The 26884-nt window shown below is 34.5% G+C and overlaps 1 protein-coding gene and 1 long non-coding RNA gene across 4 annotated transcripts in view; both read left to right on the top strand.

Annotated features, from left to right (window-relative positions):
* The window catches only part of PRKD1 (protein kinase D1), a 277719-nt gene that overhangs the window by 235206 nt on the left and 15629 nt on the right, over window positions 1–26884 (top strand). For all 3 annotated transcript variants that reach the window (XM_039870448.1, XM_039870449.1, XM_039870450.1), the window contains 4 exons: window positions 1499–1605; window positions 21201–21362; window positions 21917–22015; window positions 22848–23115. In XM_039870448.1, the coding sequence (XP_039726382.1) occupies window positions 1499–1605; window positions 21201–21362; window positions 21917–22015; window positions 22848–23115 (636 nt within the window). The remainder of the gene's footprint in view (window positions 1–1498; window positions 1606–21200; window positions 21363–21916; window positions 22016–22847; window positions 23116–26884) is intronic.
* LOC120608559 (uncharacterized) lies at window positions 7435–10481 on the top strand. Its single transcript, XR_005654428.1, has 2 exons — window positions 7435–10401; window positions 10442–10481. It is a non-coding gene; the product is annotated as an uncharacterized LOC120608559 (long non-coding RNA).

Genomic DNA, 26884 nt, shown 5'->3' with positions numbered 1-26884 from the left:
TTAAAAACTAAGTTCTACTCTGTTTTACAAAGTAAAGTTGATTCTTATAAAATGCTTAAGTAATTTTTGTGATAGAAAGCCTATCAGTGAGTCAGCAACCATTGTGTTTTTTGTTAATGCATAACAATGAAATAGGGGAGACCAAGTACTTCACTATTGCTCTATATTGTAATAATCACATGCAAAAAAAAAAAATCATGGTATATAGAGCATGGTAAATATATATAACTGCACATAGTGTGTGGGTGAGGCAAGGGTGAGAAATGAGGTTAGAGAGACCAGCAGGTGCCAAATAATCTGTAACATTGCAGGAGCAAGCTTTGGAGGAGGCCTCTACAAGGAACATTGAAAACCTAAGACGAGACATATAGAGAATGAAGTGTATGAGAACAGAGTCTCAAAAGAGAGATTAAGCACTATAGTGACAGAGGAGTAAAGACAAAAGAAGCTATGACCTTGAAGAGAGTATTTGCAGAAAAATAGCTGAAATGGAATAGAAATTGCTTGGGTCAGAGAGTAAGGAATGATGTAAAGAAAGTAGAGAACTTGAAAAGAGACAATTTGATAGTGAAAGGAAGCAGTCTGGAAACTTATTCAGACTTCAGAAGGAGTAGCAAGAGTGAGATATAAAGGAAAGGAATAAATACTAGATTTGCAACAAATGTTAAAATAATGGAATTTCAAGTTAGTCTGTATGTGACAAAAAATATTGAGTAATTAGGTTCCTTTTCATTTTTAGATTCATTTTCATTTTCCATTTTTAGATTCAATTAACACTACTATATTCTGTACCTCCTGCAATATAGTAGTATAGAAGTTAAGAGCTTGAAGGTGCCCTATAGATACCCTCAAATGTTTGTCATGAGAATTAAATGGGATGTAATGTATGCAAAAGGCCTATCATGTGATAATGATGGCAATAATTATTATAACTAACAGTTTTAGAGTGTGCATAGTTATCTGGGCACTATGTGTACTTTACATATCTTATTTCATCTAATTCTCACAACACTACCATTGACAATGAGGAACCTAAAACTCAGAAAGCTTAAGTGATTTGCTTAAGATCACAAAGCTAATAAGTGACAGAACCAAGAACTGGCCCACTTAACACACATTAGTTTATCAGGAATTTAAAATTATACTTAAGGAGAGCACTTTGCCAGTGGTATGAACATTTCCTATATTAAGTAACTCAATAACCTGTTCGAAAACATTTTTATGAGAAAACATCTGTATAAGTCTGTTAATACTTATAGCTTTAATGTCTCAATTCTTTTGTGTTCTAAATTGTGGCTAATTTTATAATACATATACGATTTAGAATAATGTAGCTAAGAAATGAAATCTTTATGGATATGTCAGTTCACATCAGAAATGTTCATTTATTTGGTGAAACTTTTTTATGATTCCTGTAAGCATCCTTATAAATTCTTGTGTTATTTAATAGACATGATATTTAATAACATTATGCTTTTTCCCCTTTTTTATTTTAAAGGAAAGCATCGTAAAACAGGAAGAGATGTAGCTATTAAAATCATTGACAAGTTAAGATTTCCAACAAAACAAGAAAGCCAGCTTCGTAATGAGGTTGCAATTCTGCAGGTACTTCTTTATTTTTCACTTGGACTTTATAAAATACCTCCTCAACTTCTGCAAAACAAAGGAAAGATATCCAAATGTCTATGGCATAGATATTTAAAAACACTTTAAGATTGCTGAAAAGGCAGATTAAGCATCAAACTACTTCCTGGGTAGTATCTTTCCCGAGTCTAGGCAACAGTTGTTCTTTTTTCTGTACTTAATTTTATGTTTTACTATATTATTAATACTCATTAAATAGGTAATGTTTCAGCATTTGCTCCTAGTGAACATGTTAAGACCATTTTGTTTTACATTACAAATGACCTTGTCTTCATAAACATTCCTCCTTTATGCTGTGATAATTATATGAATTGATTCTATAACTGTCAACCTATCGGGTAAATAAGTAACATATATCTGAGAATCAGATCATCTTGATATTATTAATGTCCTCTTTGTCTCTTACTGTAAGCCTTTCATTTGATATTGAGTATGTTACTTAATTCTTCTCATTAATAACAGTCCCTTTTTAAAGCCAGAATTGGTTAATAAAAGGTATATATAATTTCTGTAACCATTCAAATTTTTTTCTACAGACCAAAAGGAATTTGATCCATTGTTTGCTAAATGTGGTCAACCTCGCTATCCAGTCTAGACTATTTAGACTATTGATAGATGTCCATTTTTATATAATAGCCATGATTCTCTACTTGTCTCTACTTGTCTCTACTCTTATTTTATTGAATAATTATCATTTGAACACTGCTAACAGAATGAAAAAGATTGCATTTCTTCATTTATTATTTCATTTAATGAGTTTCATACAATAACAAGTTGAAAAAGATGTGATTTATGCCCTAAAGGATTTCATATGTATAGGCAACTGAAAATAATAACAGGCTTTTTTGGGGATTCAGAATTTCTAAACAAAGTGTTTTGGTGCTTTTGATAACTAATGTAACATAGAGAGACCATATTGTTCTCTATTTTCATAAGGAAGAAGATCACCATGGCTCTGAAGATGCCAATTTATAGATTCATAGCTCAATGCTGGCTAATCAGTTACCAAAAAAGGTTTTTTTTCCTTAACTCAGCAACACTGAGCTACAAATGACATCTGAAAACTTAGTAAATGACATATTCGCAAACCTGACCCTGCTCTCCCAATCTCTATTCCCACATAGTGTCTGGAAGGCAGATTCCTTTGCAGCATGCCAGCCTCTAGGGTTGGCATATGTACAGAGACATTTATCCTTCCTTACAAGACTTAAGCAGAGTTACATAGTTAATATGGCTGCCCTTCTACACTTTGTTGCACTTACGGGTGACTGACCAAATGTTGAAAGTCTAATGTTCTGTGTCTAAGCCTTTTAACTGGCTCTCTTGAGCCTATCAAAACAGGCTGCTGACTCTGTAGTGAAGTAGAAAAATAAAATACACCTGAACATAAACTGCCTCCCATCTCCTCTTCTAAAAGAATAGATGGAATCAACAACTCAGATGCAATAAGCAGATATTCAGCACAATTTTCATTATAGCGTGGTTTTCTAAAAAAGAGTTTAATTGGATTGAAAGTCAAATTCTGCCCCTTGAGCACATGAGGAGGTCGAACAGCTCTCATATTGTGGCTTGAAATCTCAAAATTCCTCATCATTTATTACTCACCTCCACTGTCCCTAACCATTCTTTGTTTCATTCATCAGACTTGCATTTATTGAGTACATACTGTAAGCTGAGCACTATTCTGCATCCAGTAGATATAGCAGGGACAAAGACACACAGGTCCTTGCTGTCATGAGTTTTTAACTTGTATCATTCAGCTATTCCTTCAGTCAGATGTGTGCTATATTTACATGTTGAAATTTCAATTACATAACCTGTACAACCTATACAATGAGTTTTATTAGGGCTTAGCTTAATTATATGCAGACACCAGATTCAGGAGTTCATACTTTATCATAAAGTTGCCAATTATTTGAACATTTATTTGATATTGAGTATGTTACTTAATTCCTCTCATTAATAACAGTCCCTTTTTAAAGCCAGAATTGGTTAATAAAACATATAATAATAAGGAAGTGTTTACAGATAATGAAAACAGAGCTATTCTAAATGATATAAATAGGGGATAACTATGTCATAAGATTCACACTTACTTTAATTTTTCAACTATTCAAAAACATCTAAAGAGCTTAGAGATAGAGAACTATCTCTATAGAGAACTCATCTTGTCCCCTAACTGAAACAACGAAAAACTGTTTGACCCTTTTTTACCATTGTCAGATATATCAACCTCTCAGGAAAGACTATAATTCAGTACCCAGAGATACTGAAGTTCAAGCTCACCTCCTCTAAGTCTTTACTCAAATATCACCAACTGTGTAAGCATCACTCTGACACCCTATTTAAAACTATGGTCCTCTTAAACATTCTTCCCATCCCTACCTCTGTACCCCTCCTACTCTAATCTATGTTTTCTTTTTTCCATAGCACTTACCACCTTCTAGCCTATTATAGAATTTAATTTATTATATTTGTTGTGGATTTCTCTCCTCACCCCCATTCCCAGCCCCTCCACTAGAACATACCCATCAGGAGAGCGGAGATCATTGTTTTATTTACTAAATATCCTGAACAGCATTAAAATTGTGCAGAAATACCATCTTGTCTTATAAGATAGTGTCCAACCAGTTAACAAAAGTCTAGATTGCATTCGCTAATAATGGTTAGTTGGTTGTTAGTTAAGAAGGATTGTGTGTGGTTTGTTCATTGAAAGCCCTCATTGTTTCATTTTGTATTTCTTATTAAAAAAAAAAACAAAACAAAACACTTTTTTGAACCTGAAAAGGCAACATGGTAATAGAGATATGTGCTGGGGGTTGGAATTCTAAATCACTGATTAACATGTTCAGAAAAAAGTACCGTGATTGAAGTCACTTGAATGGTTAGAAAGGCTTTCTTTTACTAGTCTTCAGGACCAGATTACTGTTCCTCTGGATACAGAAGTGTATCCAGAAGCATTTGGTATCTTCTGCATTGTGGTGCCTAGTTTATGAAAGCTGCTGTCCTAGTTTATGGTTGTACCTAGAATCTGAAAAGTTCTACCCGGTCCTCTTCATCCTTCAGATTCTCCAGAAGGAGATCCCGTGGATTGAAGTGGCCGATTTTTGAAAATCTTCCTCATGCAGTTCTCATAGCCTCATAGTTCCTCATAGCCTTCTGGTCAAATTTTGATTTGTTTGTTTCTGTAAAAAAGCACCTTAGCCTATAGAAGACTTCAAAGATGTAGAATTATGGAACGTATGAAAAAGTACAACCCTTTCTTTTTCCATTTCATCTTCTGTATATAACCTAGGTGATCGCTTTTCAAGGTCTCATTATTAGAAAACTAAGCTCTTTAGATGTTTTTGAATAGCTGAAAAATTAAAGTAAGTGTGACTCTTATGGCATAGTTATCCCCTATTTATATCATTTAGTATAGCTCTGTTTTCACTATCTGTAAACACTTCATTATTATTATATGTTTTAGAAGGATGTTGATTAATGTAGATGTTTAAATTATGTTATAAAATTCCCAAGGGGTCTTATTTATATTGTTATTTTTAAAGTTGTGTTTTGAATAAAAAACACAAGGTAAATTTGAAATTATTGTTTTTTCCTATTCATATCAATAAAATAAGAACAAGATAGTTGTTTATGATTATTATTATTATTTATGATTATTATCATAAACAAGATAATGTTTATGATTATCACAGAAAACTGACCTTTATGAGGAGATGCAGGTATATCACTGAAAACTCAGAAACTTTAAAGTAAGTAATATTAGAATGGTATATTTAATATATTTAAGTTATCAACACAGGTTTGTTTGGTCAAAATTGATTTTTATTTTTTAACATCGCAGTGCATTCATGCTTTAGGATAATCCTTATGAATAAAATTCTAATTATTTATTCTCTTTTTCTTAAATATCAGCTTTTATTTGTCTATATAAGGAATAATACTAAAGCTTCTGTTTATGACACAATGTTATGGAAGCATTTTGGAATTGTAAAAGTACTGAATATAGGATACAGAATATAGGCAAAATACATGAGAATTTTACATGCTATAAATTAAATGTATCCCCTTGAACTTCTCTTATAAAACTCTCCCCATCATTCTGGTTTCTTTTTTTGTGAGGCACACCTCTTCCCATTCAAGCCTCTCTTAATTTCAAAACAACAACAACAACAAAAAGCCGTCTCGATTTGTCTAGGCTCCTGCTCACAGCAGTGATCCAGTTCTCGCTGCACTTCAGATTTGTGCTCTACTCTGCTTTCGATTCTTGATCATAAATTCCCTTCTTGTCTTTGGTTGCCACATCTTTCTTAAGAAAAATACAAGGCTCTTTCGTCATATTCTTATGTTCTACCTCTACCCAACTATCACATGTTGGCTCTTTTTTAAGTTTCTATCCCACCTGACTAATCTCAGTCCTTCAATAGCATTGGTCCTTTTTCCTTTTTAAATCTCTCTCCTTGCTTCACCTCTGCACTTAGCAGATCCTATTTCTCTTTCCCTGCTAACTCCTCCAGCTGTCTCCTTGAACTTCTCCTTCCATTCACCTAAATGCTTTTTGCTAATTTGGAACTCATTCCCAGAGTGTGGTCATCCACTTTAAGAGTCATCTGTCATCTCTTTGCAGGTCATTCATTCCTTAATATGCCTCTTGAGCTCTGATCTTTCACAGACACTTATGGCTCATATTTCTCACCTTAGAACATCTCCACTTCCCTGTGCCACTCTTACCTCAAACCAACCAGCCTAAAACCAAAGTTTTAATCCTACTGTCTTTCCCTACAAGGTACTCGCTCCCTCAGTTTGTCCATTTTGCTATCATTCTTCCATTTTCTTAGGCAAGAACTTTTTTCTTTCACTTAATGAAAATATTACGCATTCAACAGAACCTGTGAAGCACTTCCTTCCTTTATATGAAGCAATTTACTGGACCTCTGGGCCATATAAAAATGAATGAAACCCTTTAAGATGTTTACCATCTATTTAGGCAGTCAGGTACAAGTAGTTACAAGTCAAGATAGCTGTGGAAGCATAGTGAAAGAAGTCATGAATTTTGATTGAGGGAAGAGTGTTAGAATCGGGGAGATCTTCAAAGAGAAATATAGTATTGGGGAAATCTTGAGTTTGATAACCAAAGAAATGGTGGAAAGGCCCGTTAGGCTGAGGGGTGACCTCAGGAAAATGAATATTCTATGAAAAATGGGTAGAAAACTTAAGATCATTTTAGAACAGAGATCTTCAAACGTTTTTTGTCACATGTCCTCAAAAACAGTTTTTAAAAACTTTGTATCTACTTGTGTATTTTTAAGTTACAGAACAAATTTGTCAAAAGTTTAAAGAGTTAATTTTGTAGTATATCGAAAATAGTGGTATTTGAAAATAAAGCTGTTGTATCACTCTTTAAAATGTACGTGTTAGAACCTCAATATCATAGACACTTGATATTTATTATCAATCATTTTTAAAACTACATGAATAGGCCATTCTTGAACAACAGTATATTTTACAATTTCTTGTTTTCTTTATTATACTTCCCACAAAATTATATTCCAATGTAATATGTTCTCATGCTTGAAAGTCTTTTATTGGCCTATTTACAAATATTTGCAATAAAAATATTTTAAAATTTTTTATTATATTTTAAATGTTTAAAGCATTCTCTTGGATTAAGTTATCATTACAATTATTATTAATAGCAAAAGCTTTATTGAGCAAGATAAATATTTTGTAAATTTTGAACTGTGCTTATTAAATATAAAAAATAAAATGTTACTGAAAATGTGTTATTTAATGAAATTGATATTTTAATTCAGTTCATAAATTGGTAGGTGAATATTACTTATTGTTTGAATTAGACCAACTTTAGCAACAATTTTATTTCTTTTTTTTATTATTTTTTTTAATGTGAGAGCCAAGTAGTAAGCCAAAAAAAAGTGGTTTATCCTCAGAAATTCATTTTACTCCTCTATTAATAAATTCATTAAATTATTCTCTAATTTTGTTGAAAACATGAATTGGAACAGTGTAAAAGGATCGATTTCCAAGTTATTAGGGTCATTTGCTTTATACCAACACATTATTTTAAAATTTGTTTATTTTCCTCCGGTAGGATTTTCCTTCCCATGGGGAGGTACCCTTGTAATATTTGGAATGTATGAGAAGCATGCCTTTCTTTTGGAAAGTGGGAGAAAAATCAAGTGAAAGGAAACTTGGGAATGGAGAATTTTCAGGCCACAAAGATATTCTCAAGAGGATCTGTATTAGAAGAGTATTTTTGGACTGTTATCACTCATTCATTCATTCATTCAAAGTATAATTATTGAGTGCCCTCCATGTACTAGGCAGTAGAAATACAGATGTAAACAAAACAGATTTTCTTGAAACTACCTCTCTGCTTACATATGTCTTAAAACTTATTTTGCTTCCCAAGAACCTTCATTATTTTGGAGACAGCTGTGGTGAGAAAATACGCAATAAGACCAGAAAATGAGTTTCATGTGAGTTCATAGAGAACTTTATTTAGATAGTGTGCCAAGTCAGTTGGATTTTATTATACTTGGGTGATTGTGGATTATTGAAAGGTTTTGGAAAAAAAAACTGTCATGATCAGATCAATATTTAGAGATGACATAGAGAAGAATGTTTAAAGGCAAAAAAACTTTGTTAAAGACTATTTTCAGATAATAGTGACAGTCAGAATGTTCCATTCCTCTTCTTTCTTTCTACAAAGTCCTCTTGGCTTCAGCCCTAACCTTTCTACTGCTCTTAGTCTAGAGAAGACTTTTAAATTCATGCCTCAATTACTGAAACTAGTGATATTCGTGATAGCTGGGTCCTCTCCCTCTTCCCACTCCATAATCACGTTCCTGGCCATCCCTTTTTCCTGGTCCACCCTGAAGATCACAACCTGATGAATCTTTAGTAGGCTTCCATCTTCTTTCTCTAGTTTAGTAGTTTTCTTTTTCTATTTTATTAAACCTATCTACTTGTCCTGGCTTTCAGCACTGTTGGTGTTCTCGCTGGACTCAGTCTCTCCTATTCAACTGAGTCATTTCCCTTCAAGTCATTGTCCAAGTCAATGATCTCTGGCCATTGCTTAGCTTTTGATCCCAAACTGGATGCCAGTATTGGTTTACTTGGCTCATCAATGTTTGGTCTTCAAGATCCAGCAGTCCTTTCTGACTGCCTTGTGCTACTTTCCATGCCTCCTTTTTATTTATGGTTTCAAGTCTTAGTATAAAGCAGTATTTTTATTATTTATTAAATACTTCTTATGTAATAATTGGATTATAAGCAATTTGAAGGTCTCAGCAATGCCTTATTTTTACAACTTCCACAAGATCTAGCATAGTAGTAAAGACATTGTAGTAAAGATAATTGATTAACATCTGACAAAATTGTCTTAAATCATATACAGTATTTCCTTAAATTCCTTCCCAGGACTTTTAACACTTTCACATCAATAAATCATTAAATTTTAGGCTCTAATTAAAAACTTATGGTATTCGATGAGTCAGAAAAGTTTGTAGAATAGCCACTCGTTGTTCCTGATGTTACGGGCAATCTCAAAAGCTGTGCCCTGGGGTAAATTTTGTGTATTAAGTGTACAGGAAATTCAAATATGTCAGAGTTTTACCGTTAGTGGCAGTGGGACCTCAAGATCAGGAGAGTATTTAGTAACACAGAACAACACTGTGATGGTCCATGGCCTTAAAAATAAATGCTATAGGGAAGAAACCTTGCCAGTCAGAAAGATAAGGAATCCAAATTGTCAAGGCACATTGTCAAGGTAAATGTCATAAGAAGTAGAGGGGTAGGATACTGTGGTGACAAGAATGACAATAGGCAGCATTCAGAAATCTAGACAACATGCCCAAATGGGTTATGAGATCATGGTGAGGAGTCTGAAGTAGCATGGACCCTGAAGCATACTAATTTGGATACACAATACTAGAGTTCTAAATGGACTTGCGTCCAAGGAGAGAATTAAAGCAGTGTATAACATAGTGTTTAAAGATCGTAGGTTCTAGAGTTAGAGTGCCTGGATTCAAATATCGGACTTATATTTAAGAGTTCTTAGGAGCTGGGATAAGTTACTTTTAAGCTCTCTGAGCCTCAGTTTCCTTATCTATAAAATCTCATAGATCTGAGAATTGTAACAAAGAGCATATATTTGACTTCAAGCCTGTGGTAGGGCTGAATGTGCCTTAACATATGCCTGGCCCCTGGTGGGAATTTAGTAAATATTTGTTGAACAAATTATGTAGCCATAACCAAAGGAACCAGGGGGATGCAGAATTGCAGTATGCCAATAAAACAATAAAGTATTTCCTATCGTCCTTACTTTTTGTCTAAAAAACATGATAATTTGTCTTCAGAGAACAAGATTAAATATATGTCTTTAAATACATGGCTTTGTTCTCTTAGTCTAAAAAAATGATGAAGAGTAGGTGGAAAAGAGATAATTATGATGGAAAACCAGAGAATAATGTTGCTAAGTGTGGGTGGAAAAATAAAAATTTTTGCAACGTGTTGATTTTTTTTTTAATTATGAAGAAGTCAATTTTACTTTCTCTAGAGAAAAATATGCACAATTTGAATACTTTCTCTTTTAGTGAGAGGTTAGTTTATAATTCCATTGTTTCATCTAATATGTTTATTATATTTCTTCAAATATTTCTTTCTTTGTATCTTATTGCATGAAGAATTTACATGAAATTATTTCTTTTGACCAGACATGTTTGCAGCTCTCAGGTAATTTTTTCTTTTGACCAGACATGTTTGCAGCTCTCAGGTAATTTTATCTTCTGCATATTCAAAAAAAAAAAAAAAAAGCCCACAGATTATGTGTATGCATGTCTAAAATAGAGGGAAAAATAAAACAATAAAACAAAGATTTATTATAAGAAAATGAACTTAGAAATTTTTTCAAATAGATATCATGTTTGTTAAGAAGTTAGTTATGGTGAAAACAGTGTCAAAAGCCAGATTCCAAGTCAAAACTTTTCCATTTGGGGGTAAATTTTTTTTTGTTATCATTCAAATTAGGATAACGTAGGTTAATAAAATCAAATAACTTTCAAGTGTACAGGTCAACAATATGTCATATATATATATATTGCATTGTGTGTTCACCACCCAAAGTTAGATTTCCTTCCATCACCAAATATTTGACCCTTTTTACCCCTGTCTACCTCCCCCGCCTCTCTGGTAACCATTAGTTCACTGTCCATGTCCTCGTGTCTCTGTTTACTTGTCATGTTTATTTGTTGCTATCATTTTTATATTTCACATATGAGTGAAATCATATGATTTTCAACATTTTCTGTCTGACTTATTTTTTAACCTTTGCTTCCTTAATTATGGATTAGAATTCATCTGACATGTTCTAATTCTCACTTCACGGGAATATTTTGGGAGGACTAAATTAAGTAATATAAAAAGTGTTTTTTAAATCAGTGTTTCCCAGCATATTTTTGGAAGAAATTTGAGTTCATTTCTGGAAGGGGGTGAGGCTTAAGATTTCTTCACTAAAACAGTTTAGAAAATACTGTGTACTATATCCAGGCCGTCCACATCTTGGAAGTGAACAGGGTCTTTCATTTATTAAAGTTTATAAGAAAGCCTATACTTAAAACTTGATTAATTTTGATAATAAATGCATTTTTGCCAGAGAACTCTTACGTAAATGTAAGCTATCACCATTTGATGTTTTGGCACATAATGTTGAGTCTTCCATCCCTGTCTAGTAGAACCTGTATATTCGCTCCAGTTCCCGTTATCTGATATGTAAGACGTCAGAAAGATTATGTGTCTACACAGATCATTTAACATTATAGTAAATGTTATGCTTTCTGGAGTGCTGACATCTAAATATAGAAGCTGGGCTACAGTGATATAATTTGTTAAAGATTACACTTTAAATCTAACACCAGGGCGAGATTGGATTTATGTTTTTCATGCTTTCAGCCAAGTGGATTAACAGGAAATAAAAACGTGTTCCAGATGTGTCTCTATTGCTATACATTTGATAGCAAATAGAAAAAATACCCAGATATTTGAAGTTTTCAACTTTATATACAATAAATACATATAAATCTACAAATTCCAATTTCCTTATTTTAACAAGCCATACTTTTAATTCTTGCCTTTCCCCTAAATATGAACCAAGTAATGGCATGGAACAAAGGGGGTCAAACTTTCTAGGTGGAATGTTTACTAATACTGATCTTTTTTCTAAAGTTGTTGATCAGTTACTAATTTTCTGTCTTTGAAGCTTTTGTTTCTGGTTCTCAAATGGTATGCCCTTGTTGTAGGACAGGAGGTTGTTACTCAAATGTACATAAGATCCTTGCTGTGTGAGGGTCTTTCCTGAATTGTCCTGATAGAAATTACTCACTAACCCCCCAAAATTGCTGTATCAGCTTCAGCCATGTACAAATATTGATACCAATGAAACCTTAGTGTATGAGTCCAAATGGTGGGCTTAACACATCTGGATTTTATTTTCAAAATTTCCCATTCATACCTTTAATATGAAGGATTCTTGGTGTGGTGAGTAGAAAATATCAGATGTTTTTATTCTCTTTTTACCTGGTGAAATATCACCATTAAAAGTGATGAGAGCATTTTTTCAGTGTTGTTTTGTGCAAACTCCTTCTCCACCTCTACATTTAGCTGCTTCTTCTTTTGTAGGGAAAGGAGAAGACGCATTGTATTTATGTCTGCAGCAACTGTGGAATCTAAAGCTAAATTGAAGTGTTTTTTTGTTTTGTTTTTTTTTTTATAACTGATGAAGTGCTGGATGACTGAGCAGTGTGTGGATAGGTTTATGGCTATACATGAATATAAAAGTTTTATATCAGGTTTCAGGTGATTTTTTGTTTGGCAAATATAGACTTGGTCTTTTTTTTTTTTTTTTTTAATTTCATGGGCCTGTATTACTTAATAGAATACACAGACTTATAGCTAATTTAAGATGAAAAAAAGTAATGGTAAATTGGGCATGACAAGCTAACTACCTGAAAGCTGACTCCCTTTCTGTCTGTCCAAGCACAATATGTATGTATTATCATTGGCAGTTAATGGAGATGCTTCAATTTATTTTCTCTCACAAAATTTTGAATTATATTAAACTACGGTATATCTGTTCTAATTAGTGCCAAAACAAAAGTAACATTACACTCTAGTTCTGAGGGATGGTATAAGCAAACAGTCCTTACCAGGGATGATTTGAACATGTCTGAGTTCCCAGAGTCAAATGGGTTGCATTTGATTGTGGCCCCATTGATCTAAATGTCAGCCAGTGATACCTACAGGAGGATGGGTCATTATCTTTATCTTATTGAAGTAATGTGTGCATTTATTATTCTGATAGTATATGTTAGCTTTATTTTGTTCCAGATTAATATCAGTATGCATTTCTAAAATTTTACAGATGAAATTTCCCCCCGAAAATATTACCCCTAAAAGGTAACTACTGAAGTCTGAGCCTATCTAAATGGACTTTTTTGCCAATTGAACATGAAATGGAAACACGTTCATATGCTACAACCGAATGGTCTCCATTCACTTTATGTCGGGAGGGCTAAACACAGCCTTCACCTGGTTGGCATCAGAGTAGAAGCATCTTTGCCATCATTGAAGTTTAAAAACGCAGCAAGGGGAAAGATGGGGAGGACAAACTAGAAGATGCAAGTTTGTGGCTCTTCATTGCTGATGGGGCCTCTGTTAGGTGAAAGGCAAAAGGAAATTTTTTCTGCCACTGAGAGTAAACTTTCAGTTAGCAAACTAAAGAGGGAAATGTGGCCCAGGTCTTTTAAAAATTGCAGAAAATCTGCCCAACAATAATAATAACTGACCTGTGTTCCAGGCATGATTCCAAGTATTTTGTATATATTAAGTAATGAAATCCAAGTTATGTTGCAAGGTTAGATATGTTATCATTAATCCCATTTTACATATCAAAAAATGGAAGTCAGGAGTTGGAAAGTGGCAGAGCTGGCATTCAAACTTAGGCAGTCTGTCTCCAGAGACTGCACTCCTGAAATTATGTTCCAGGCCCTCAGGCTTTCCTTGTTGTCATATCTGTCCTGGAGCAAATCAAAAATATAGAAAAAAGAAGGGAGTTAGTTGCAAGCCTTTTTCTAAGTAAGCGGGTAGACTTACAGTGATCATTATCATCTGAATAGCCCATTTTTAGTATTTTATTTCTCAACCTCAGGACAATAATGAAACCATAGGAAATCAGATTGTCACAAGTCATGTAAGGGAGAATTGGCATAGGGACAATTTAAAAGGAATATCCTGAGAGAGTCCAGGCTTCTGTGGTACATATTACAATTTCAGAGGAGAAATAATATTATTAGTTGGTTAAGAGAAAGCAGCTGAGCCACTATTATTTAGAATTCTAGTCCTGTAGCTTACTAACTATATGACCTTGGGCAAGCAACTTAACACTTCTCCTTCAGTTTATCTATAAAATGAGTATAATAATAATATCAAAGCTTATAAAGTTTTTATGACAGCTCAATGAATTCTTCTGCATAACCACTTGAAATAGTGTTTGGCATAGTAGAAGCATTCTATTAAAGTTATATAAAAATAAAATAAAATAAATATCTTGACCAAGGCCTTTAGCTGCTGCTGCTTTGCCTGTCTCTGGCTGATGACTGTTCATTTGTGGGCTTTGAGAATAAGTGGAAGCTAAGGAGTATCTCTTTATTAAGACCTAGGTATAAAATAAATACAAGTCACCTAGATAGCAGGAAAGTTATGTTTATTTCTATCAAATATGCTGAAATATTTATTAAAAGCAGTGGCCAAAACTCCTATATTTTGAGGGAACGGTACCTGGAAATGACTAGGACATCTTTGTCATACTGTTGGGACTTTAGAAAATCATTTTGCAACTCATACCAATAGTATTATCTCTAAGATATTCTGTTCCATATTATTGGTATTTATTAGAAAAATTATTACTTGTGATTATATTATTCATCATCAGAATCCTGAGATTGTTTATTAGCAGATTCAAGTGAATTCATGATGAAAATGTCTGGTACTGTAATTTTTTCTGAAAAGAAGATATCACTATATACCATACTTGATGCAAAATGTACTGTCATTAAATATGTCAAACATGTATTGGCATACCTTCAACAAAATCATTTAAAGAATATAATTCATGTACTAAAAAATAAAGAGAAACAGGGATTGATTCTTCATCTTTCAATCAAATATACAAACTCGTGTTGGACATTTAATATGTACCAGGCACTAGGCTTACACTTACTGGGAATATACTTGATTAAATATAGTCATTGAGATGCTTGTAGTCTTGTAGGTAAGACACAGAGGTTCACCAGTGACTAAGTATAATTAACTGTTTTGAAATAGAATTGTACCAAAGACTGTAAGAATAGAGAAACAACCAAGTCAGACTGCAGAGTCAATGAAAGCTGCTCGGTAGTTGAATATTCATACCAGGCAAAATAGTCTGGTTCAGCCTGAGAGAACAGTATGTCTGAAGGTGTAGAAAAGAGAGAGAGATCATGGCTTGTTCTGAAAATAGTATGGCCAGAGATGGGTTCATATGTCACAGAAGAAGAGAAATCGGAGAAGTATTTGGGTGGGAGGGGGAAAAGGAGCTGGTAGTGAAGGGCCCCATGTTGCTAAAGGGGTACACTTCCTGAAGCTGGTGGTGATTACTTATGGAATTAAAGCAAGATGGTATGTTCAGAATCGACACTGGGAAGATCACAGTGGCAGTCTTTTAGAGAATGGGTTGGAGGAGAACAAGACCAGAGACAAGGGGATCACTTAGGACGCTGTGGCAGATCCGTAGGAAAGAGATAAGTCTCAAACCAAGGCAGTAATGGTGAGGATGAAGGTGAGGTGTCAGCATGAGAGAAATTAAGGAAGTGGACTCTATTCATTTTAGAGATCAATTGGTTTTGGAATTGAGGGAGAAGTAAATGTTTAGGATGACTCGGGTTTCCAACGAAGATGGTTGGCCATTTACCAAGAGAAGAAACACTAGAAGAGTAAGTTTGGATGGAGAGACATCAATTCCCATTATTAGATATCTTTCCTTTCAATGAACGTACCCAAAAAAGAGTTGGATATAAGATTCTGAAATTTAGGAGAGAGAGCTGAGCTTACCACATCAATTTGGGTATTATCTTTGAGTCATTTTTTTTAATTTACAGTTTTTATTTTTATTTTTATTTTATTTTTTTTTACAATTCAATGAGTTTTTATTTCAATTATACTTGGCATCCAATAATATATTAGTTTCAGTTATACAGCACAGTGATTAGAGATCTATATAACTCACAAAATGATCACCCTACTAAATCTAGTACCCATCTTCCTCCTTACATATTTATTATAACACTGTTAACTATTTTCTTTATGCTTCACTTTATATCTCCGTGTCTATTTTGTAACTATCCACTGTACTTTTTCTATTTCGCTTTTTTTAAATTAATTAATTAATTAAATTTTTTATGGTGACATTGGTTAATGAAATCTAATTAAGTTTCAGCTGTACATTTTAACAGTAAGGCATATATATATTTACACTGTGTGTTCACCTCCCATAGTTAGATTTTTTCTGTCACCACATATTTGACTCCCTTTACTCCATCTATATCCCCCCTCCCCCGACTCCCTACCCTCTGGTAACCACTAGTCTATAGTCCATGTCCATGAGTCTATGTTTGTTTGTCCTGCTCATTTGTTGCTTTTAGGTTTATATCCCACATATGAGTGATATCATGTGACTTTCAGCTTTTTCTGTCTGGCTGATTTCGCTTAGCATGATTATCTCGAGATCCACCCAGGTTGTTGCAAATGGCAGTCTTTCATCTCTTCTTATAGCTGAGTAATATTCCATTATATATATGTACCACAGCTTCTTTAGCCAAACATCTATTATAGGACACTTCAGTTGCTTCCATGTCCTGGCTACTGTGAATAATGCTGCTATGAATATGGGTGTGCAAATATCTTTTCGGATATAGGTCTTCAAGTCTTTGGGGTAAATACCCAGTAGAGGTATTGCTGGATCATATGGTAGATGAATTCTTAGTTTTTTCGAGGAACCTCCTTACCATTTTCCATAGTGGCTGTACCAATTTGCAGTCCCACCAGCAGTGTTTGAGGGTTCCTTTTTCTCTGCATCCTCTCCAACATTTATTATTACTTGTCCTCTTGATTATAGCTATTCTTTGAGTTTTTTATAATCATCTGTTCTTTACACGATGACTTTTTTTAGCATCTATCAGGGAATTGCTGTTTCCGTTTTATGAGATATTAGGTGATTGTGATTTCTCAGGTCATTAAGGGAAGCATAAATTGTAAGAGACTGTGATTAGAAAATGGATAACATGGTGTGCTCTTCTCTCAACCCTGGCAAACTGACAGAAATGAGAATCAACAAAGCCATTGCAACAGTGCCAAGAAAGGGACCTCATATCCCACCCACACCGCTGTGAATATTCTTCCTCCTGCTTTGCATGCCATTTAGAATTTAGATCTTGGACTCATCACTTTTAAGTTTATTTCTTTCTGTCTCAATAAGAGCTAAGTTATTTAGTCATTTTGACAGAAGTCCCCATATTAAGGCTGTATTAGTCCTAAATAACTTGTTGAAAAGTTGTTGATTCTAATTTTCCTCTTTCTCACCTCATATGTTTGTGTATAATAATCCTGAAGGAAGAAGGAAGAAGGGGAAGATATAACATTTTTCATTTATTCTAGCTCTATATGGAATGAATTCTCAACTTCATATTTATAATAAAGCAACACTATTAAAATTAAAGAATATCTATACAAATGAAATATTAACATGAATCCAAGATGTAACAAAATAGAATATAAACATAAAGGTATTAATCAGTTAAACTTTTGTTTTTTTAATATAAAATATTGTTACTTTTATAAAACCCTTTGCTTTTAGCTATGAGTCTCCATCAATTACATAAGAATTCCCTAGGCAACTTGAATCAGGAAAATTTTTATCTTAATCAAATAGTATTTCCTTCCAGACTTTGAAACGACTTATATTCACCCCATGGATATGTCATCAATCTGTTATGTGTGAATGGACACTATTCTTTCCTGTACTTGACCAAATGTTTCATTTCCTGAAAATTAAATTACTTAAATGCAACAAACAGATGGCCAGAGAGTCCTGTAGTACTTACTCTGCCGTGAAATTTATTATCTGAATTCCTGAGGTAGGCTTGAGAAGTTAGCAAAAATTCTTTCTGAGCACTAGGATGTGATAGTTTATGTTGCAGTCATCAAGCCATTTCAAAATGAATTAAGTTACTTCGCACATTAGGAGGAAAAGATTGAAAAGCTATTTTATATAAAAATTTTTCTAGATTTTGTATTTTATGTAGAAAATTAAAATTGTGAGCAAGTCACATGGACCACTGTGGTCGAAGCTTATCTTAGAGTTGTTCTTAAGGTATTTAAAAAAATAATATGAGTTATGCATGTAATATAAAATAATAGCTTGAATTTTTCTGTTTCCAGTCTTTAAATTTTACCTTCTCTAAGCTAAAGAAATACTTTTCATCAATATAGTATAGAGAATTTGGATAAATACAGCATGATTCTTTATGTTCCACTTTCTTTTTTTACTTTGAAATGTAAAAACAAGTTTGGTCATTTGGTTCAATGCAAAAAAATACAGCTCACGAGTAAGCATCTGTGATGGCCTTGTCTCGATCACACATAATAAACTTTAAAAATATCAACTTATTATGTATCAGCTATGCAGAAAAATTTTTCAGCTTCCTACTCAATGTATTTTTTAGCAAACCTGTAAAGCATGAAGTTTTTATTAAAGATCAAGGACCAAGTACAATGAACAAAACATTTTTTTTACCATTTGTGTATACATGCCCTTTAGTTCAATGCTTTCATTGAATATATTTTTTAAAAATCTATACCCTTAAGTATATTCGAAGTCCTTTATCAAGAAATAGCAAAACTTTTACAAATCCTTTTCATAAAGATGCTATTAGAGGATATCTGTAGAGTCCTTCAGAGTTTACAGTGAACATGGCACAAAATAACTATTAATGTGTTCCATACTTTATTAATCTGTCCCATACTTTAGTCTTAGAACATTCTAGGAATACACTAATTAGACAAATACATATTAAAATCTTACTTTCCATAGAGAATGGCTCCTCAAGTCATGTAGAGTAGGAAAAAGGAAGAAAGAATATATTGAGTGAAGGATTTTAGTACCTCCAAGAATTCACATACTTAGAGGAATGCAGATAGAGGCACATGAGGGTCAACATTGTATATATATTCAGATAATTTAGGTAGGAGAGCTTCCGGGTTATCTAGTGACTCCCTCTTCTCCCCGCAAGCTGCATAGCCTAGGACAAAGTCAGCAGAAGCAGCAGGCTGAGTTGCTACAGCACCATTTCTGTCCTCCCCTGCCCTTCCTGTGCTCCCATAGTTGCTCTACCTCAACCTTTATCTTATTCACACTCTAATTTTCCCTCTGTCTACACACAGGGGACCCCCTTGCCTTGCTGCCTACTTCTGTCGTCTGCTCCTTTCCTGTTCATTGTTCCTGTTCCCCACCCAGACAATAAGTCCTTGACCAGTTTAGGAAGCTGAACTCCCCAGAAAACCACTTAGGTGCTTAAATTTAGAGTACACAGAAAAAAAACAAAACAAAAGATTCAAGAAGATATGCCGAAGAGGAAGAGGCACTTAGCACATCTCATAGTGGACATGTGCAAGGAGAATCGTAACTCAGGCAGGACTTTCATGTCATCCTTAAAGCCTGATTTGAACAAGGACAGCTGACACGCCTGGACACCCAGAGGCTGATGGTCTGTCCAGTTGGCGTGGCTCCTCTATTAGGGAAGGGGGCATATGAAAAATGAAATGAGACACCCTGGGCACAGGTTCAGGTATGAACAATCTTATCACTCGTATTCCATACTGCATATTAAACATATATGTAGTCATTCATCAGTCTCTCACCTAAGGATCTGGCACTCCCATAATGGTCAAAGCCAACTAGCTATTTGGCCTTACTTGTGGGCAGTTAAGACAGATAAAGAAGATCAAGAGTGTAAGTTTTGTTACTACCACCCTCTCTTCACGTACTTCAGCTCTGACCGGGAGAGAATAACCCTGGAGGCCTAGTATGTGAAGTAGCCAGGTCTGACTAGTTAACAATTTCAAGAACAATGACGTCAGCCCTCTAGAGGTTAAAGACCATTGGGTAGATGCACAGGCATCTTTTGGGCCACATTCAGAAACTTGCTATTCCATGACTGTATTATGCTGCATGGTTAGGCATGAAGGCATCGGTCAAAAAGATAATCAGATATCTTAGGCAGAGATCAAAATTGCCAAGTAGTGGAAGAACACCCTGAGAAACAGGTCATCATCATGAGGGCTTCTGCCAACCACGGTGTAGCTCCATATCCAGTTGATGCCAGGCTTTCCTTGCCAATGGGCAGTGCGGAGGATGACTACAATACAGATTCACTCACAACGCCTTCTGCTGCTCACCAACTAGCATCCATCTGTGAGGTCTGAATAGTGAGCATTTTAGGTTTCTTTTTCTAAAATAAGCATTTATTTATTTATTTTTCTTTGTTCAGCTGTTAGCACATGTAAGTTTGTTTTTTTCCTTTAGTTAGTTTCGTTCATGATTTTTCCCATTTCTCATTGAAATATAAGTGAAATATATAATCTTTTTTAATATTAGGATTTTTTTGTTATTGCATGCAGAAGAAAAAATGGTAAAGGTCAAATGATCAAAGGCTTCGTTGATAATTCCAGACCAACATTCAAACTTAAGCATTATTACAAAGGCCCATCTAATGTTAAAAGTAATTTTACTTGACATATGTGACAATTAACATGTCAAGCCAAATGCAGCCTATCATTATTAGCCATTACTTTATTGTGGAAATATTTGTTGAGTGGTTGAGAACCGTGCAGGACTACAACATAGCATAGTGTCCTGGACAAAGCAGAGGCTCAAGATTTTTTTTTTCTGTTTTCAGTGGGATCTTCACTCTACACAATAGCTTCCATGACAAACTATGGCATCCCCCAGTAGCAGAGCACTTCCAAAGGTTCTGACTAATGTGATTCATCAAGATGCACTACATTAAATTTCTGCCAAGTGTGTAGCGGTGTCCTCGTGTGCTTGTTTAGGACAGTATGGTTAATATTGGAGATGATCTTCAGAAATTACAGATTTCTCAATATGGTATTCTAATTAAAATGTAATTTGCAATTCACTGTGCTGGAACTTGGATTTTTAGCATAGAAAAAATAATTTCACTATGCATAGAAAATAAAGACGTACTTTTTAGAGACATTAAAATTTCAAAAATATAAGACAGCACATGTGGAATTTAGAGGTGTTAAAAATCTGAAGAGTGGGTTTCTCCATAGCTTTAAACTTGAACGGTTTTGTATAATCAGTGAGCTTGCCAAACAGTATCAAAAAACTCATTTTCTTCAAGTGCTTTATTTATCTTTAATAGAACCTTCATCACCCTGGTGTTGTAAATTTGGAGTGTATGTTTGAGACGCCTGAAAGAGTGTTTGTTGTTATGGAAAAACTCCATGGAGACATGCTGGAGATGATCTTGTCAAGTGAAAAGGGCAGGTTGCCAGAGCACATAACGAAGTTTTTAATTACTCAGGTAAGAAATCAATTAGAGACAGAAAATAAAAGATAATATTTAATATCAAACGTTAGTACTGTTTAACTGCAGCTTCCTAGCCTTGTTGTTTAGTCCCTACCTCCAAAGTCTAAACGACACTCAAAAAGGTTGCAGTGGCTTATTGTATTATCTAATTTCTATCTATGATATCTAGAGTCCAGTACACTAAAAGAGTGATGTGTGTGCAGGCCCATTTAGTAAAACTACTCATGAAATTTTAAAATGCGCAATGGCTGAGTCCTGGTTCTTTGAAAATATTTAATGATGGGTATCCCTGTTAGATATTTAATTCATTATCTATACTTTTCTTGGTTGCTATATGAATACCATAATGTGCTTTTTTTTTTTTATTAACGTTTCCTTAGAAACCCGCTATGATAATCTAGCTTATTTCACTGTCTTAAGCATAAAGAAGTTTAATTGTTCATTGTGAGTTTTTTCTTGGCCTTTTAAATTTATGTCCTAGGAGAACACATTTTGAAATAAACTGATAGACCAAACTAAAATTATTTTGATAATTTTCTTCTTTGTAGATACTTGTGGCTTTGCGGCATCTTCACTTTAAAAATATCGTTCACTGTGACCTCAAACCAGAAAACGTGTTGCTAGCATCAGCTGATCCTTTCCCTCAGGCAAGTAGAAAAGCCTCTCTCAGCAAAAAGCCAGCTGATAGCATCACTGGCTCCACTGCAGCATTCTGTCACCTTTTCCCTCGAAACATTTATTTGTTTCAAGTTTTATATGTTCGTTTTCATCCATTTGTTACCTTATATTTTGGGACTGGCTTTTTTACTCTGGCTTCTCAGTTCAGCCTGCCTTAATAATGCACACTGAGCCTTCTCATTCTGCTTTTTGGCTTCCGTTGTGTGCAGATCCTGCAGAACTGGCAGCTGCAAAAGGTTCTTTTCCTCAACTCAGAGGATGGAAAATAACTGGATCTCTTTCTGGGAAATCTTGTATCTGAAGTAACCAAACCAGGGTGGCTGTCCAGCCTTGCCTCCCTGACACCTTTAGGTCCTAACTGAATGCCCTTTCAGAGCTAATTTTTAGGATTATTGTGGATAACAAAACGTGTCTTGTGTTTATCCTTCAACCTTTATTTATAATAAGTCTTTGAGTTAAGTCCATCCCTCCCTGATTTGCATGTTTTCTTGCATTGTAAAACAATATTACCCACTTCTGAGTATACATATTTTCATACTTATCTTCTAAGTTTTTTGTAGAGGTATGGTTATGGTGAAGGGAAAATGTATGGATGATATTTTCATGAATGAAAACATACTGTTATATCACATAAACCACTATCCTCAAGTACATAAAATGAAGAACAGCTATTATTTCTACCATGAGAAATCTATACAATCTATGCAAAGTATTATAGTTGTCTTTGACAGACCTGGGCCAAGACACACACAGACATGCAATTTGTACCTTACCATTTCTGTAAAACGTTATTGTCAACAGGTGAAACTTTGTGATTTTGGTTTTGCCCGGATCATTGGAGAGAAGTCTTTCCGGAGGTCGGTGGTGGGTACCCCGGCTTACCTGGCTCCTGAGGTTCTAAGGAACAAGGGCTATAATCGCTCTCTAGACATGTGGTCTGTTGGGGTCATCATCTATGTAAGCTTAAGTGGCACATTCCCATTTAATGAAGACGAAGACATACACGACCAAATTCAGAATGCGGCTTTCATGTACCCACCAAATCCCTGGAAGGAAATCTCTCACGAAGGTAATATTTTCCATTCAAAATTAATAGTGGTTTCATCCTTAATATTATATGATTACTTCCATTGTGAATTATTAAATTGGTAAATGCTTATTGTAAATGGCCCATTGGAGTAGGAGCACAAGTTGATTGAGATGGATTGAGGAATAAAGAAATTGAGACCAAATAAGCCTTTTGATGAAATGTGCATGTATTATAGAGAAATTGAGAAATCCATATTGAAGTAAATGAAAAAAAGAGAAATTGTTAATATTTTGGTATATTTTCTTAGAATTTATAAATATACGTTGATGTAGTGGTAATACTTAATCTTTACTAAGAGTAATATACCTGTTTTTGTATTAGGCATTTTAATCTGTTATGGACACAAAAACTTTTTAATACTGATATTTTAATGATCAGATTGCATATATTAGTATATCAAGTCTTTTGTGCACTGACTTCCTTTGTGTGGGATCAGAAAGTGTTATTATTTTATTTAGCCATTTCCATAGTATTTATTTAGGTTGTTTGTATTTGTTCAGTGTTAGATAATCTTTATGTATAATTTCTTATATGTATGTCTAATGATTTTTTAGGATAGATTACCTTGGCAGTGTTGCATTATTTAAAGTTAAATTCTTCTTAATAAATGTTTTCTTCTTAAAAGAATAGAAATAGATAGTTTTAAAAGTGGTGGGGGGCAGTCTGGGCAAAGAAATTGGCTCATCCAGTGCTTTGGGAAGAAGTTCCTCAGTGAACGTGCTTTGGAGTTATTCTCACAAAAATCCTGTAAGATAGGTTTTACTATTATACCTACACGTCAAGTAAGAACACTGAGGCAAAAGAAGTGATACTATAGGCCAAAATCACACAGCTAGTAAGTGGCAGAGCCAGAATTTATACCCAGACAGTGTGAGCATACATTTTTAAACTACTAGTTCTGCCTCTTGTTTAGTTTTCTAACAGCATCTAGTTCTAAGTTTATTCAGATTTTCACTACATTCATAGGTTAACATCTATTTGATACCTGTTATTGCATGTGGTGGTGTAGAAAACAGAAAAGAATGTAAGTTCTTAGACTACTATTAGTATTAAATGGCAAGAACCATCCAGCATCAAGTTACTATCAGCAATAACTTTTAACATCTTCAGTTGTAAATGACAGCTAGATGGATATATCTTGAATCTGTGACCTGCAAGAAAACTATCATGTTGCTAAAGGACTAATGAAATATTTAGGATAATTTAACAGAGACAAAAGTGAAGTGTAATTTTATTTTTATTTGGAGGCAAAAAAGAGGGAATTATCCAATAACTTTGTGACCAGTACCCATGTTAGGAAACGTTACCTCTAAATACGATTAACCATTATATCTGATAATTTCAATCTAGAAATCCAATAAAATAACTTGATGTCGTCACTACGGTGCAAATCTGGAATATCTCTGAAGCCAGATGTTTTCCTGCTATACAGGAGCAGGATGTTAGGAAAATAACCTTTGCTTTAAAAATTTTTTTCTTGAAGTAGTGGAACAAATGGTGTCCTCTGGTATCATGTAAATGTGCTAGCCTTGTATGTAGATAAAAACTATTTAGGTCAGAAATGAATGTTAAATTATCACTGGTAATAAAGACCAGAAACAGATATCCATAGCTCAAGAAACTGTTGTTGAGAAATAATAATATACCTACATCGTAAGTGACATGAAAGTAAAGGACAAAACATAAAATATCCTTCAAAGAACTTCAAAGCTTATTGAGGAGATGAGTTACATGAATTTGGGAAAATGGTCACTTATTTACCAGAACTGTTAGCTAGGTATAAAATCAGTGTATGCAAGATCAGAGGAGGAAAATTCACTGTGGACTTGACTAGTCAGAATTGCATTTTCAGAGGAGATGAAACTTCAGCCCTTCACAAAAGAATGGAAAGGAAGAGAGCATTTCAGAAAGAGGGAATTACATCATATAATTCAAAAGCCACATATATTCGATCAGGAAGTATACATTTTACTTGCCTATAGCTATGTCTAAGCACTAAAAATTTCCTACCACTCGGAAAAAGTGATGTAGAGACCAGCTCGGGTAGAACCCTCACTTTTCTGAATGACTCAAGTATCAGTTTGGGAATTAACTAGCCTCTCTTCTCAGTATCTTCATCTGATTCATTCTTGCCTTTCAGTCACAGGAGTTGTATTATTTGCAAATCAGGGCTGTGAATGGCAAATGAGCTACCTGTGCTAGTGTATGAACACAGCTAATACTTGAACATAAAAGTTAGTTAAATTATGTCATAATACCAGCTGAAGTAGTTACAGGCCTGGATTCTAACCCACTGCCTTGTTGAGAACAAATAATTTCCTGATTAGAAGTTATAACAGGAGCTGCTGGTACCAAATAATTTTAAACATGGAGGATTTGATAAATACACAAGCAAACTAGTATCTAGCAAAGATGATCACAAATGATATTGATAAATTTTCAACCTTGGGACTCTTTAAACCACACCAGAACCATGAAGAATCCAGATAAATGGAAATTAAAATTTAGGCACCTCAATCAAAGGTAAAGCTCAACAGTCAAGCAGTTTGAGATATAGTCCTATCCGCTATTCTAATTAGCCATCGCTTACCCTTCTTGAGCTTCCGTTCCTCATCTGTAAAACAGAGTAATGATTTCTGCCTACATAATGAGGTGATAATAGAGACTGAAAGAGATAAAGAATGTGGAAAGCATCTATAAAGGCAGGTGTGGGGTGAGCCAAGGATTTGGATTTAAGAGAACAGCGGAACACAGTTAAGCAATTGCTCTGGCGGAAAACCAAGAATTGATTGTATAATTTTAGAAATTATATGCATACAGATATTTCCTAAGTGTTCTTCAGGACACTTGTATTTTTTTTTTCTGTCGTTGGCATAAAAAGAAAAAAGAAAGCCGTAAGGTCTTTGTAGCATACCTAAATGTGTCAGAATGAAAAAAATTCCTTTATCATATTTTTCCCTTAGTGTAGGCATGGACTTGATACAACATAATACAATATATTGGAGCGCTTGAGCTGTCATTGTGCCATTTGATCCTCACAACAATCCCCTAATAAGTAACTTGTTTTAGTCTCTGTGTTAGAAACAAGAAAGGTTAAGTGACTTACCTAAGGTCACACAGTGGTAGGGCTTGGACTTGAAATAGTTTGTCTTCATTCTTTATACCGTGCATTGTTGCACACTGAAGGGTGCTTATTTCTTATGACTTGATATTTGGGAACCTATAGGGAATATTTTAAACTCATGAATTATTTTTCTATGATAGTATAATAAGCCTAGTACTGGCATTCTGGAGATATGCTTACTAATAGTTTATCACTGAATTAATCAGGACTCGTGTGTGCAAATAATAGAAATCTATCTCTAAATAACTCAGACAGAAGATAATTTATTGACTCACACAACGAGAAAGTCCAAAAGGTGAACCTCATTCATCTGGATCCTGTCGACTGAGAGAGGGAGAAAAGTGTCACATTTCTCCATCTCTCAGTTCAGCTTTATTTTATGATGGCTTCCTTCTTAGGTAGATCCTCCACGTGGTTGAGAGTGATCCCCCAGCAACTCCAGGCTTACATGCTACTAATTATACATGATCTCTGAATGGAAGAGCATCTCTCAGTAGCTATAGAGTCTCGGAAATGGCTATGCTTCAATCCTGTAATACACTAGGAACAATCATGCAGTCACCACGGAGCCTAGTTCTGACTGGCCATGTGGAAGATGGAGAGCCCCTCCAGGTTAGAGACAGG

This window comes from Pteropus medius, unplaced genomic scaffold (assembly GCF_902729225.1).
Source record: "Pteropus medius unplaced genomic scaffold, Ma_sr-lr_union100, whole genome shotgun sequence".
Taxonomy (NCBI): domain Eukaryota; kingdom Metazoa; phylum Chordata; class Mammalia; order Chiroptera; family Pteropodidae; genus Pteropus; species Pteropus medius.
Note: the sequence above shows the minus strand (reverse complement) of the source record. Positions and strands in the feature narration are given on the sequence as shown.